This window comes from Medicago truncatula, chromosome 3 (genome assembly GCF_003473485.1).
Source record: "Medicago truncatula cultivar Jemalong A17 chromosome 3, MtrunA17r5.0-ANR, whole genome shotgun sequence".
In the NCBI taxonomy this organism is placed as follows: domain Eukaryota; kingdom Viridiplantae; phylum Streptophyta; class Magnoliopsida; order Fabales; family Fabaceae; genus Medicago; species Medicago truncatula.
This window is the reverse complement of record NC_053044.1, coordinates 34,095,727-34,111,861: the sequence shown is the minus strand read 5'-3', so window position 1 is coordinate 34,111,861 and position 16,135 is coordinate 34,095,727. Positions and strand designations below refer to the sequence as shown.

General features: G+C 32.3%; 2 protein-coding genes across 2 annotated transcripts; both read left to right on the top strand.

Annotated features, from left to right (window-relative positions):
* The first annotated feature begins 1,294 nt into the window (after positions 1-1,294).
* LOC25489322 (putative F-box/LRR-repeat protein 23) lies at positions 1,295-4,384 on the top strand. The gene is made up of 2 exons (XM_013605237.3): positions 1,295-1,707; positions 3,819-4,384. The coding sequence occupies exons 1-2, from the start codon at positions 1,364-1,366 to the stop codon at positions 4,249-4,251; spliced, it is 777 nt and encodes a 258-aa protein (XP_013460691.1). The 5' UTR covers positions 1,295-1,363; the 3' UTR covers positions 4,252-4,384.
* A 1,383-nt stretch (positions 4,385-5,767) lies between these two features.
* On the top strand, positions 5,768-7,059 carry LOC25489321 (E3 ubiquitin-protein ligase SDIR1). The gene is made up of 2 exons (XM_024777629.2): positions 5,768-5,913; positions 6,776-7,059. Exons 1-2 carry the CDS (start codon positions 5,770-5,772, stop codon positions 6,893-6,895), a joined length of 264 nt encoding a protein of 87 aa, XP_024633397.2. The 5' UTR covers positions 5,768-5,769; the 3' UTR covers positions 6,896-7,059.
* The last annotated feature ends 9,076 nt before the right edge of the window (positions 7,060-16,135 follow it).

Sequence of the window (16,135 nt, the reverse complement as noted above, 5' to 3'; positions counted from 1 at the left end):
CTCTGTTTTTCAGCTCCCTATTTTTCTTCACAAGACATCATATTGCTCAATAGAAAAGTTACATTGCATCCAAAGCAAACAAAAGATCATGGTTTGCATTGCGGAAGAGCATAAAATCTATCATCTAATTTATGTGGTTTACATTGCAGAAGAGCATATTTATATTAGAAGTGTGAAAAAGCTGGGTTAGGTTTTGTAATGTCTGCGCCTGATCTGTTTTTCAAATGTTTGACGTGAGTTTGATTTATTAATTGTCATAGGTCAATTTTTAAGATAAGCATAGGTCTAGAAATTTGTTTATATAACATCCTATTTAAATTTTATTTTATTAGAACAATTAAATGTCAAAATTTTGTGCAGGTCAATATCTTTAAATTACTGAAAAGGTTGGTAAACCTATGGATTAAAAACAAAGTATAAAATTAAATATAATAATAGTAATTGAACATATCATTTATATTCACTAAACTAAGTAGTAGTAAATTATTTTTTCATGGCTTATAGTCTGACCTGTTCATTTTTTAATATAAAAAGATGAAAATTGAACAATGTTGTTTACAATACAAATAAAGCTAAAAAATATCATGCGATGACAAATTTAACCCCACATCAGCAGTTGAGGTTATTTTAGTATTTTCATGGTGTTTCTTAGAATCTTCAACGCGGGAACATTTTCTAAAAAGATATGGTTTGGCATGGGGCTCGAAAATGCTAGGTCAGAGGTCTTGTAAGTCATTATAGTCTACTCTCACTTTTATTTTTTACAATGAGAATACACAATTACCATCCTTAATTATAAGTCTCTTTTGAAAGAAGAATGTCAGCAACACTCTTTTTTGAGCACCATCTCTAACACTTACTCTCTTATTGGTTTAAATACATTTTGAAAATTGAACTCACACAAAGTGGTGAAACATACATTAATTTTATTCAATAAAAGAGTGAGTGTTAGAGAGTGCTCAAAAGTGAGTGTTGCTAGCATTCATCCCTTTAAAAAAAAAAATATTATCTAGATATAAACCCTGCTGAAACTACTAGATACATTTTTGTTCTTTTTGTACTTACTCATCAGTTTTAAAATATAAACAAAATTTACTTTTTAGGTTCATTTATTTAATGATGGATGTAGTTCATATTATGAGCCACATACATTATTATGAGCCACATACTTCTAATTAACACTACTGACTTGTATTGAAATATGAAAGTCAAATTAAATATACCAACAACTTTTCTTAGATTGTGAAATTAGTCAATGTTGCTTATAATAAAGATTAAGGAGAGACAAAGTAAAAGATTAATTATCCGCGTGAGCTTAACTCAAGGGTAGGAATATTGCTCTTTGAACTTCAAAATACACAAGATGTCTTTTTCGTGTCCGACTAAGAAACCAAAACTTGAGAGCACAACAGCAAGAGCAAAACCTAACTGGCTTGAACTTCCAAGAGATGTTACATCAAACATTCTCACAAAGGCACGCTATGTGTGTCCTTATTGGTGGAATATTTGCAAAGATCCTTTCATGTGGCGCAAGATTCACATGGGAAGATCTCATCTTTACTTCCAATTTGCAAATCGTGGGACTCCATATCTTAACCGTTTGGTCAATCTTTGTCAATATGCTGTTGACCTAAGTTCTGGTCATTTAGAAAAGATTGATATCTATGGATTTGGTACTGATGATCTTCTCCAATACATTGCTGATAGGTAATACCCATTTTACTTTCCTATTCTCTCTTCTATTTTGTGAGTATCATTATTTAATAGGTCGTTTGTTTCTGTGCAAAGGGGATTATGAGAAGCGATGTTTGTTTCTTTTCATGTTTTAATATTTATTCTTGTGCTACAATTTTTAACTGGTAACCATGTTTCAATTTTTATTTGTCTAGTATATATAAGCAGCCTCTTGTTTTATAGTCTCTCGGGTTGAACAAATTCACTTTTTAGATTCATTTAATGACATTTGTACTTGGATTATCGACCAAATACTTCAGTTATTCATTTAATTTTTTCTTATAATAGGGACCAAAGGGAGTTCTATTTCTTGCTGCTTAAGATTTATTTTTTAGTTATTGGTATTTTGATATGCATTTTGCCATATTCAATTTTTTATATTTTCTAAGTCATTGAAAATGTTGTGCAATGCCTCCGTTTATGTGTGTTTTCTAGTTGTCAATAGCTTGGCCTCTATCTCTTCTATGAATTATGTGTAACCTATGGATTTCATTCTAAGGTCTTAGGTTTTAATGGAATGTTTGGGTTTCAGGTCTTGGCTTTTAATCGAATGTTTGGGTTTCTTTTAGTTGTTAATAGCTTTACCAGTGGTCAATGACCACTATCTCTTCTACGAATGATGTGAAGATCCTGTGAATTGCATCGTAATCATTGTAGTTAAAATCTCGATTTGAGCGTAAAATCTTACATTTTTGCGATTATACTTGTTCTCAGTGATTATGAGTATACACAAAATCTTATTTTGGTGGAACCATGTATAATCTACTGATCTTTGAAATGATTCTACGATTATGGTCGCGGTGCTGGAACTACCGAAGACAACTTTAGTTGTTGTTTTGTTTGAGACTTGCTAGTTTGATTTAACGTTTGAATCATACAAGTATTTCAAGTGTTATGTTGTTGTTATGTGAGTGTTAGAGTTACAATTACATAAGTACTTCCAATTTTAATTAGGTAAGTGTTATGCAACTATGTTTTTAAGTGAGCTATGCTTAAGAATTTAAATTTACATAAGCATTTCAAGTGTGATTTAAGGTTTTCTGTCCAACACTCTCCCTCAGCCACCCTCTCTTAGATTGGGCCATGTCATAAGTGTTTTAAACTTTTTTTTGGCTACCGGTTCTAAACTCACACAATCATATTTTTTTTTTTACTATTGATTTCACTTTTTCGGCTTTCATACAGCAAGACAGCAATCCTCAAGGGTCATCTTCCCCATCTAACAACAACTTTCCTAATTCTCAATTAAAAAACAATGTTATAATTGATCTTTCTATTGCTAATAGAGCAAGAAATAAAGCATCCATAGATCCTGCATCAATTTGGATTCATGCGGAATCAACCAAATCAAATAAATAGAGCACAAAGATTACCCGGTAAACAAAGAATCCATTTTTTACAAATGCATCAATTTGGACTTTGAAACTTGCTGAAAATTAAAAGCAAATTTGATATGGGTGTGGGTTTTAATTTGCAGATGAGATAAAAATGGAGAGAATGAAATAATTCAGAAAATCAAAGAACCCAGTAAACAAAGAACCTGTTTTGTTGAGATGTGATTGTTGTGTTTGAGTTTGTTGTTGTTTTGGCCTCATAAGTTAGATTTGGTTCACAACAGTCATGGAGGTTTATGAATTTTGTATAATCTTACCGTTAGTGTTGCGTAAAATCACGATTTTAACTACCTTGATCCTAAGTGCCCATAACCTAGATCTTAATCAAATATTGGGGGTCCTTTGATTTTGTTTGATTCTTCATAATTATAGCTGTTGTGTTGTATATGTATTGAGTATTCTTTGTACTCTTATTTCGAATTGGAACTCTTCTCTGTTGTTTCAAAAAAAAAAAAAAAACTTGGCCAGACAAGACAATTCAACAAATTTTTTGCACGTGTGAAATGTGGAATTGGGTATATTTGCATGTTATGTGCTTAGTGCCATATATGTTATGAATGCATCAATGTTAGTATTTTTAAGTATTTAGGGCCCGGTATTTTATGAATGTATCATATTTTTTAAGTTGTCCTTTCATCATATATTTTACAGGGAAAGTAATTTAAGGTGCATATGACTTGATTCATGCAGTAGAGTTTCAAATGAAGGTTGGTGCAAAGTTGCAAAGAAGTTTCCCCTGTTAGAGGAGATTAACATTTCATATGGCATCCAATCTGGGAAATCTCTTGAAGTTATTGGTCAAAGTTGTCCTCTTTTGAGATCGCTAACATTTAACGGGGCGTCGTATAGAGGCCGCTTCAAGTGTGATGATGAGGCATTTATTATTGCAAAAACAATGCCTGGGCTACGCCATCTTGATATTCATGGAAACCCTCTCAGTGAAGTTGGGTTGCTTGCTATTCTTGATGGATGCCCTCTTCTTGAATCTCTCGACATTATAGGATGTTATAATCTAGATTTCAATGGAAACTTGGGGGAAAGGTTGCGTAATCAGATCAAACATTTTTGTGGAAGACATTGTACAGCTTGGTCTTTTGTTTCTATGCAATGTAATTTTGTTTAAATTTCTTAGTAACCTTGTATGCATGTGTGGTTGGCATGCTTTATTTTGGTCAATGGTTTATTGACATGCTTTATTAATCTTGTATTTTGTTTTTTTATTTGCTTAATGATTCTGGAAGTGATGTTTTATTTTACTTGTCTTTGAAAAAGTCCAAAGAGAGGAATTAAGAATGTTGTGTGTCTTCAAACCTTGGTGGTGTTGACAAAGGAAATTTCATATTTTTTTTCTCACTTTGACAGAAAAAAAATACACAATGAGGCAGGGGGGATTCTAAAGAGAGGTGGTGGGGGAACCTTTGTGGATTTGTCGTCATTCCTTAATTTTCAATCAAAACAATTCCCAAGTTGAATGGAAAATTGAAAATGAACTATATAGTGTTGGTTTCATCTACATCTATAGACAATGGATTCATAATGTAAGTATGGATCATAGGGATTTACATGAAAGGAACAATAAAAATGAAGAAATAGAAAACTAATTAACTAACTTAAGTAAGTTGTAGATACAACAACTAATTAACAGAATTATAGAGTAACTAAATTAACTGTGAAACAAATTTATCTATTGTCCCACATCCTATGCAATATGCACGAAAGAGGTGTGCAAGGAGTTTCTCACGCACCAAATGACAATCAATCTTGTTGTGTTTGGTGCATTCGTGGAAGCTGAAATTTGCAGCAATCATGCATCTGTTATTATGTACAATAGTAACAACTCCAAGGATGCTTTCCTGTTGATTTTCTCTAATCAAGCTTCTCTTGGTTGGTGTGTTTGTTTCTCTCTCGTGCACTTACTAGTGATCCTTTTTCTTTTATTCTTTCTTTATTAAGGTTAACTTTTATCAGTCATTGTAATATTGTCCAATCTCTCATTCTCATGACTGTTCATTGTGATTTTCTGATTCTGATCAATTTATTAGTCCATTTAGATTTTGTACCATGAATCTCGTGATTTTTTCGACCTTGTTCTTCTTAGCAGTTTAAAATTTCTCTATGATCGAGCAACTAGATATGGTTTAAAGTACTCTTAACTAGAACCCTAAAACATAATTTACCGAAGCTTTTATTTTATATAGCATAATATAATTTACCTAAGTTTAATCCACTAAATTCAATTAAATTATTTAAACTTATGCATGCAATGTATTTTTTAGAGAATTCAATGAAGCCATGTTGGCTTACAGTAGTAGTTCCTCAATGTAACAAGCATCGCCTTCCACTTCTTCTGAGGTATCACCTACATCATTGTTTATTTTTTTCTATGTCTCCGCTCCATTTGGCCTAAACAAGTGATTTCCATTGCATCTCATGATAACTTTGCTGATTCTTGCATGTCATTTTATCATTTATATAGATCATTGTGGCTATGTTCATTGTATTAAGTCTTGAGTATTTTCCATCACTTGATGTTCCCATATGGGAGTTAAATAACAGAATGATCAGACGAGCATACAGCATTATTTATTTTCTTTACTGTCAAATTACAATCTTTTCATTTACTGTGGAGTGGCAGGTTTTCATGATTCGTTTCTGGCAGAAGAAACAGGATAATTCAAATGCGGTTGGAAACTCAAAAGCCTCTGGTGATGAGCTCACTTGCAGTGTATGCTTGGAGCAAGTTAATGTTGGAGATGTACTTCGTAGCTTGCCCTTCCTGCATCAGGTCTGTTTCATTGCTTAGAGTTGTAACCTTTTAACAATTAGTTTGTTTCTTATTTGTTTAATGATATATTGTGCCAGTTCAACTGAATCATATCTGCTAATGTTCATCTAAGTCACTAATATATACAAGGAGTCAAAGTGTGTATTGGCACACATTCTGAGACTGATTATGTGAGAAGAAATCTGGAGCGTTGGCATCTACCATAGGGTTTACAAAGGGTGGACGTATGCACATGCTCTCGTGTGCCACACACACTAAAAACAATAGTCACTTTGAAGTTAATGAGAAAGTAAAGCAGGCTTTCTAGTATCAAGTTTTAATCTGCATTTCCTGCTGCCAAGAACAAAAGTTAGTTAAAATCCTATAAAATTTTGTCTATAGTTGAAATTGGATATGAAGCGTAGCGATTGACTTTTTTTATAGCACGGCCCTTGTTTTGAGTAGTATTTTTCTTCGGATGTTCCATCATGAGCTTGAGTTTATCTATTGAAAAGGCACCTGATCACTATTTTTTTCATATGGAAAGAATATTTTCTCCCCATTTAAATTCTAGATACTGATTTTAGTAGTTAAGTATGTTTGAAACATTCATGTTCTTCAAATTTGTTTTCATATCTTTCCTTGCATGGGGCGTGCCTCCCCTAGTGGCCTATTCTAATTTTTTCCTTCCCCAAAAAAAGTTGTGTAGATATATTCATCCACATTAGATCAACATTTCAGTTTTAAGTGAAGTAAATCTTGTTACATTAAGAAGTCAACCAATTCTAAGAAGTATATAAAAACCTCATGGTTGATCCTGTGTTTATAATTTTATTTTATATCAATGTGCTACTGATTCTGTTCATTTGTTTTTATCTTGAAGTTTCACGCTAGCTGCATTGATCCCTGGTTGCGGCAACAAGGGACTTGCCCTGTCTGCAAATTTCGAGCAGGATCTGGGTGGAATGACAGTGGACATAATGATATTGCGGACATGGTTTGAGTACCTCGTCTAATTTTTAATTATGATTGAAACTCACTCGTAATGTATCAAAGTTTGTTGCTTATGACATGTATTCTTGTAATTACCCCGACGTAGGGATTTGAGGAGTAGTTGAATTCTGTCTAACAACTATAGATGTTATGTAAAACCAAACATCAAGTACAAACTAATTTTAATGCCTTGTTTTGTTGTACTTGTACATGTATACTCTGTCGAGCCTAATCACATAAGCTACTGCAAAAAATGAAAAGATAGCAGTTAATGTTGCTGAGTTCTTCCCATCCATAAACAGATTCCTGCATTCATAAATTGAGGATTATTTGCAAGTTAAACACAATGCATTTCCAACGTACCAAAGAGAAGCATTTTGGTGTTCAAATAACATACTCTCAAAATAATGAAACTGTATTTAAAACTGGACACCATTCTGCAGTATATGAAATCATTATATCAATAATCAAATTGTCTTGATTTTCACCAAAAAATAAATATATGATTAAACAAAAAACATCTGAACATTTTGTTACATGAAAAAACTTATTAGACTATGTTCACTTTGGTGACTATGTAGTTGTTACATTATGCATGGCTTGGGGACCAAGCCTTACAGGCTTGGTTTTCTGCATTGTCTTGGCCAAAAGTGAATAGGTAAGATTTGAGTGTCATTGTATATGAAAATTATGGAGATGGTTGGTGAGTGCTTATCCATAGAAAAGTTACATTACATTCAAAGCAAACAAAAAGTCATGCTTTACATTGCAGAAGATCATAAAATCTGTATCATCTATTTTTTACTCTTATGATGATCAAACCCTTAAAATTCAACTCACATAAACTTTATTTTAAAAAATAAATATAAAAGATTGAATAATTGTGCGATGTATTTAGATGTAAATGTAAAACATTTTTATACTGAGATGTATTAAATCCTAATTTTAAAATCTGAATATATTTCTACTGAAATATAATTATAATTTTTCTCTTTGACTTTTTCTTTAATAACTATAATTGAATATTTGTGTAAAAAGAATCTTTTTTTTTTTTCTTGAGAGGTTGTGTATAAAAATTCTTGTTGATAATTTATAAAATTGTATTGATAGTTGCTTTTTTTTTTTAATTGTCAAAAAGAAGTTGCTTCTTTTCGCACACGCTTTTGCTTCACTCTAAAATAATATACCACTACAAGAAAGTTTGTTTCTCGTTATACGGAAGTTAAATTAAGTTTAAAGTTGATCCAAAAGTCAAATTATTTTTTAATGGAAAAACTAAAGAAAGAAATTTATTTTTCATTAATATATTTATTTGGCTTATTAAAAAAACGATTTATGGCTACCAAAAAAAAAAAACGATTTATTTTCAGTTGGTTTTGGACTTCTGGTTTTCTTAATTTATATTTTACAAATTTAACCTACATTCCATAATCCATATTGATTAGGCTTCTTTTTTTTTCTTTTTTTCACAATAATAAATGGAACAAATATATTAACAAAGCTAGGAATCTTCAAAGTCAAGGTGTACGATCCCTAATAATTACAGGGATGCAATGTTAACCAAAGTTATTAGCCAATTCCGAAATAAACCATGAGACTTGACCACCAATAGTTAAAACTGTAAACGAGGATGGTATTATTAGCTTTTAGCCACCAAAGAGAATATCACTTTACTTTATCTAACAACTGATCTATGGAACTTCCTATATTATTAAACAACCTTTGATTACGGTTATTTCATATGATCCACGCACAAAGCAACCAAACAAACTACATAAATGAACGCCTTGCGCGCAAGTCACGTGTTGAATGAGTAAACTGATAAAAGTGGTCTGATGTATTAAGAGGGCCTGGTCCTGAGACACCAAGCCAAGACCTCACCTTATGCCACAGAGAGCCATAAAAATCATAAGAAATAAATAAATGCTGAGAAGTCTCGGTACCACCTGACTAGCAACTAGGCATGGCAATGGGGCGGGGTGGGGACGGGTTTTACCATCCCCATCCCCATACCCTATTCTCATATACTTACTTGTTACCCTACCCATATCCAACAAGGATGAGAAATCTAACCCCATACCCGTCCCCGACGGGTTCGGGGATCCCAGCCCCATCCCCGTACCCGCAGTGAATTATTTTTTAATAAGAAAAAGTTTTTTTTTTTCAACCCCAATGGCACTTTTGTAAAGCATTATGTTCCCTTTAACATTTCCTTATTATAATGATTTTGTTGCTCCTTTAAAAATCAAAGGCAATTTTTATAACATGGGGATTATTAAACCAAATAACATAACATGATCTAGGGTTGTGTTTCTATTTATATAAAAAGGGGTAAAAAAAAAATAATTTTTTACGTTTGGGACGGGTATGGGTATGGGTTCGGGGTGGTTATATATAACCTCGTTACCCGTCCCATATCCGTGTTTTGAAATCGGGGAAAACCCAAACCCATACTCAAATTCAGTCAAAACGGGAAAAACCCCTCAAACCAGGGTGGGTCTGGGTGGGTACCCATGGGGACGGGTATTGTTGCCATGTCTACAAGCAACCAACCGCAGCATCAAAAATAATTCCACGATCCACCAAGTTTGTCCTTGTGATTAGGCTTAAATATGTTTTAGTCTCTTTATTTTATTTGAAATAAAAATTTAGTTTTCCATTTTAAAATTCAGGATTTTGTTCCGTTAATTCCCAACTTTTTTTTATAAATTTGGTTATAACCCAGATTTTAGCCTAAAAAATGGTGATTTCTGATAGCAAATTTATAATGTTTGTATATATATATTTTTTGAAGTATGATAATATTTGTATATTCTTTTCAAATTTAAAATTGGGGAAAAAAATCATCACCGTTGGACAAAAAAATTGCCAATGTTGAAATCAAAACTTGGTTAAGATTAAAATTGCAATAATACGTGAAACTCAAAGACAAAAAACCGGAATTTCAAAATAGGGGATAAAAATTGATTCAAGTATATTGATTATTAGAGTTTGATCTACAATTTTTTTTAATTACATTTTAAATCTTAATATTAAGAATATTCTTCACACTTTTAGTCCTTTTAGGGAACCGGAAGTGTTTCAAATCCTTTCGAGCGACCAAAAGTGTCTTAGAAAAAGTATGGAGACTATTCGCAACAACAAAATAGGCACGAGGACTAAATTATTGAAAAATGAGAGGACCAAAACTATATTAGTTACATTAACAAACCCACAATATGATTATAATTTTAATCATTAATCATTTGTAAGTTGGCAACTACTAACATACTACAATTTATTTTCTAAAAAAAAAAATAGTCCCACTTTTTCACTCAATAAAAAATGTTATCCTTGTAGTTAGCACCAAAGTGCATTACTTTGACGAAGACAAGGGCATCTTTGTTGCTTGCCCCTTTGGTCATTCCAAAGATGTTTATTTTATTATTATCTTTCCTTCTCTCACTTTCACTAAACTATAAACAATTAATCAAGCTTCAATTTCCATGATTAAATAAACAAAGTAAGTTAAATATTATATGTTGTTGCGTCAGCCTAAGCACATTTTAGATCTTTAATTCACATAGCCTAGCTTACCTTACCTCACCTCACCACCTCCATCTCCAATGGTTGAATTTCAATGGAATCTCTCTCAAATTTCAGATCTCAAACACACATAAAATGAAATTCACAAGAAAAAATTAATATGAATAAATTTCATTTTATAGTATAACAAAAAAAAATAAAAATTGCAAGACAATTTAATTAGTGTTCAAACTATATAGTAACATTTATATTGTCCAATTCTAACATAGTACAAACAAAATTATAACACTAACATAAACATGAAACTCCTTCAATGGAAATTCATGAGAAGACAGAGAAGAAATTTCTATGTACATTTGATGGCAACAATTGAAGAACCCTTTGTTTAAGAATCAGAGTAGTGATCATTCCAACAAATGAGCATTACAACACAGCGTCTCATGATGTAGAAACGAGCTCTTTGTTCTTTAACAAGCCTAGAACACTTTCTAGCAAAAGTACACTTTTTGTGATGAGTGGAAGAATTCTTGTTGACGAATGAAGAATTTGAGGAAAGGCTTCTTGATGATTCTTTCTTTGATAACTTCCACTTCTCATCTAAGTAGAATGGTGGGGCAGTTTCAGTGCTGCAACTGCATGTGGATGCTGCAGAAGTAGAAGAAGACATGTTGGAGAGAGAGAACACTTGAGTTGCAAGTTGAAGTGTGTGTGTGTTTTGGAAAAAGAGAGAGATTGAAAACCACTAAAATTTAGAGGTTAGAGTTTTGAGTTTAACTGAGACTGAATCACTGTGATGGAGAGAATTAATAAAGGATGAAAAGCAGAGGTCAATATTTATAAGGACGGTTTAGATTGGGAAGAATGGGGGTGGGGGTCTGTGTACCACTGGGTATCACCTGGGCCTAACTTGGTCTCTAAAGGCCCACCATTTATATATTTTAGAATATTAAATATCTGGTCTCTATTGTATGGAGACAAGTGGAAAATGTATCATCTGAAACTCACACACAATTGTGAGATCCTTGATTCAAATTCGAGTGAAGGGTCCAAAAGTGCAATATTAATATTGTAAGTTGAGTTTAGATCTTATTGATAGATATCTAGCTCTAAAAAGTCTTGCGGCAAATTCACACACATATCTTGTGAATTCGGACTCAAATCTCACACAAATAAACTTATATGTCTAGAACAAGTACAAGTGACAATCAATAACAAAATTGTTTCAAGCATGATTCTTGAAACGATAGGATGAAAAGTTAATGTAAACTCTTAATGAGATATATATACTCTATGTGGAGTGGAGTATTTAGCTGCATGAGTATTCTTGATAGATTCACCTTTGTAAAGGTTGAAGTGGGGGTACTTCATGTGGAATTCTAGGTAAAATTTCTAGAGAATTCACTAAACCAAGACTGACGTGTAGGACCATTAACACATGAGCCTTTTGAGAATACACCTAAGAAAGTATTGTGTGTGTTTTCATGACAGACATAGAGTTGAAGATTACGAATCACTTTAATCAAATTTGAATCTTACTCATTAACGTTCATGTCAGAATTCCTCAAAAAATGGTTCAAGTCAGAAGACAACTTTGTTTATGCAAAATTCTTATGGAAGCGTCTTATGCTATTTGATATTATTTTTTAAAAATTATAATGGGGGACTGTTGGACCCCAAAGTGTGTGAATTGGAAATAAAAACTCTAGAGTCTCACATTGGATAGTAAAGTATACTAGTGAATGTATTTTGAAAAACATTAAAGTCATACATTGCTTAGTTTACACACACTGGTTAATTTCCAGTATTATATAAGGAGTGTTCATGTCTTTTTTCAAAGCGCATCAAAACTGCGCAAACATTTCAGCTCTATATCTTCTCCCTCTCGACGCATTTCGAGCCAACTTTTCCATATTTCATTTTGCCCCTTCAATAATCTTGTCCCATTAGATAAACATTATCTCTTCATAGAAAGATAATCCCTTCGATATTTAGAGTGATCATAATGTCATACTAGAATGGTCATAATATCATAGTAGAGTTTTCTCCAAGAGTGTTCATAATACCACATTTGATTGGTCTTAGTGCCATCATCGAGTGGTCTTAATATCATATTAAGGGCGTATTTATATAACTGATCCTACTGTGCAATAGGATTTCATTACAACTGAACTGTTTTATTCTAAGAACGTTGTGGTTGATATGATACTTCCACGATTTTGATTAGTGCCGCAAAATGTCTTAAATAGAACGGTATAATCTGCGACTTATCCCAATAATCTCTTTGGTGAGTGAAAATAGTATTATAATGAAATAGGTTCCCAAAGAACATGTAAGTGGGGTAAGATGCTAAATGCATTGTTTGTCTTGGGAGGAAAGGGGTCCGGGAAAAATAAAACTAGACACGTAGGAAAGTTGTGGCGAGTTGCATTATGAGTGGGGATGAAATGGATGTAACTTCAAAATTGTGATAATTTGATGTGGAAATATGTGATGATTTGGGAAAAGATTACATGGAATGAAAATGGAGAAGAAAAAGCAAAGTGAATAAATTTGTGTCAATTCAAACCTTGGTGGTGTTGACAAAGGAATTTTCATGTTTTGTTTTTCTTCTTTGGAGGCAAAAAATGAGGGTAACCTGTGTGATTTTGTCGCCATTACTTAATTTACTGTGTGTGATGTGGAAGCCACTTTTATTTACTGTTGTGAATGCTAAAGCTCTCGTGGCTGTGACTATGTAACCAAACTTTGTTTTTTCCTCAAGAAAAGATTGTCATTTTCTTAATGCAAATTCCTATTCTGAATATAAGCTGAATCATTATACAATACTCACTAGATCCCAATTTATAAAAAAAAAAATACAAATTCACACTTATTAAGAAAACAAAAATATAGTAATTTAAGATATAATTTTTTATGTTCTCTTTAAAATGAGTTTCATAGAAAGATGTAAAAACAATTCTCATTGGTTAATGATTATGGAAAAAATAAAAAGGATAATGATCTTGTACTCAATTCTTGCATTTTTAATAAAGTTAAGTTTGGTGGTTTTTCTTTTATGTTCCTCAATAGTCTTGTTTAATTAGGTGCATTTAAGTATGATGTGTCGTAAATGACACAAAATTAGGGACCCTTGTGACTATAAAAAGGCTTGTAATATACTCCAAACTCCCAACACAAAGCTTGAGGGAAAACTTGAAGTATCATCAAAAGAAGAATGTCTGCAATCTGAAGTAGAGGAAAAAGATAAAAATGAGAGCCAAATCGAGAGAATTTTAAAACGAGAGTGAGATAATTTTGACAGTGTTTGAATGTGATTGGCCAAAGATTTCTCAAAAGATGTTTGCAAGGAAATTCTTTGTTTGAACTCTAGCATATTTGATGAGTCTACTAACTTAATTGATATCTCTCGTCAGGGTTAGGGCCGGCCTAAGGGCCATGTGACACAAGCAAGGACTTTAGACCTCAAGATTTTGGGTCGAAAACAGATCTCAAAATATTTTAATTAACATATAAATATATAATATGAAATTTTTTGAATGGATGTTTCCCAAGTTAAGTTGATATTGAGTTGATAAAAGTGAAGATCTCATATCCACTTTATCCAAGGTTCAACACTACGCCGCTCCCAATAAGAATTGTTTTAGGTCTCTAAACTTGTTGGGTCGACCCCGTCTCTCGTATCAACTTATTTGAAAAATCCATCCTCCTATATATTTTTGTTAGATTTTCCAATTTGAGTGTAAAATCCCTAATTTATGCTATCTTTTTAAGCTAGTTCAAGTATTGAACCCAAGAGGTAAGATGTGTTTAATCCAGGTTATTGCTCTAAACTTGATATGAGAATTACGAGCCAAAACATCCATGATTTTTTTTTTTTTTTTTTTATAAATGTGTCATTTTTTCTAATGCTAATTTGTTCATTAACAACAATCTTGAAAATACTTATTCAAAAAAAAAAAAAAAACAATCTTGAAAATACATCATGCTATTGCTAATCCGTTACTTTGGAGATTAAATTAATGGTTTGTTCATCTTTCTTTGAATAGTGTCTCCCCTTTCTTTGAATATTGTCTCCCCTTTTCCTCTATATATTTTAAGTAAACTTTATACCTTTGACAATATCCACAAAAGGATTTACTACCCTACTTTTTCCTATAAGTTATTGATTATTTTCCTTTTGTATACTCCATATTCTCTGTATTGCAATTGCAGTTCAATACAATAAAAATATCTGGTTGCCTTGATTTCTTCATAGTCATAACCACAATGCTGATATGTGTCAAATAATTAGCATATGAGTAGAATAGGTGTCCATTACCAGTCCAAGAGTAAGGCTTCTTTTTCCTTTTTTATAGTCTTGGAAGTTCCTTATTTGTTGTATCTACCTCTAAATTCACACCCTGCTGTGTGTTCAGTGCATGAGCATTCCACCGACCACCACACTCTAAGCATAATTTTATGTATATTTTGCATATATAAATAATTACGTGGACCGTCAATATATTTCAGGGCTCGAATGCTTTCTAGAAAGGTTTTGGCGCCCTCCGTAAGGGCACCTGAGGTCTGGACGCGCCTTCCAAAGACACCGCCTCAACTAGCTTCTAGAAATATCTAGAGTTTAATTAGTAAAAAGACTTATGCCTCAGCTTGCTTGGGACTTAAGTCACGCGAAAATAAGTCCACAAAAAGCTATAAATACCTTTCTTAATATCATTTTCAAGACATCACGAAAACAAACTAAACCCTAGTTTTTAATATTATACTACAAATACATCACTGTGTATAATGTTTCCACTTTTAGTCAATTTTTATTGGATATATCACTAACATTGTATGTGACACCATGCTATTATCCTTATTTATATATTTATTTATGTTTACAACTTTTTCATATTTCAAAAATACACACAAAAACAAAAGAAGTTCCATCCTATTTGATATTTGATGTCGATCAAAAGATCATTTCTCAAAAGATTAAGGAAGCCAAAAAGTACATTTCAAAAGCAAAAAAAAGGAGCCAAAAAGAAAAAAAGTGAAATAGTGGATGTGACCCTACTTGGACTTACGTCAATAGTGTAATGGTAGAGGCTTTCTCTTTTCATGGAATTAGAGTGGAGACCCACAGTGATATATCAGAGGTTGCATGTGTGTAGTGTGTACATCAAGTGTAGCATACTAGCATTGTTCATGTACTTAAACTAGGATTATTAGGTCATGTGGAACAAAAATGTAGGACCCTTCTTATTAGTTGTTATTGGTTTTTTATCATCGTGCTCGTGCCTTGATTAATTGCTTCAGCCAAATTGTCGAGGTTGAGATGGGAAATTACAGCATGGAATTTTCTCTATCAATGTTTGTATTTTCTTTTCAATTTACAAACACATGACAATTCCTTTTCAAACAAAGCAGCATAACCCTTGTAGCAAAAAAACAAAAGCATAACCTTCGAGTTTTAATTTAAACGTGTGTTACAATTAATGTTGCAGAACTTAAGTTCTATTTTTAGAATCTTTGATACTCACAATTTTTATAATAATAGTTGAAACACAATTTCATTTAAAAGTGTAAATAACCTTAAAAAGAAAAATAGAATGAAGTTTAACAAATATATTTATGAATAATTATGATAATGTATTAATGTCCTATAAAATATTTTACAAGTTTTCTTTGATATTTTATATATGTATTAATGTCCTATAAAACATTTTTCTTACCGATAAGAGTT

Excerpts from the sequence above, each read along its gene's own strand:
- LOC25489322 (XM_013605237.3), top strand. The coding sequence starts at position 1,364 with ATGTCTTTTTCGTGTCCGACTAAGAAACCAAAACTTGAGAGCACAACA. Across the intron at positions 1,708-3,818 it reads CTCCAATACATTGCTGATAG|TAGAGTTTCAAATGAAGGTT; the intron begins GTAATACCCATT and ends TGATTCATGCAG.
- LOC25489321 (XM_024777629.2), top strand. The coding sequence starts at position 5,770 with ATGATTCGTTTCTGGCAGAAGAAACAGGATAATTCAAATGCGGTTGGA. Across the intron at positions 5,914-6,775 it reads GCTTGCCCTTCCTGCATCAG|TTTCACGCTAGCTGCATTGA; the intron begins GTCTGTTTCATT and ends TTTATCTTGAAG.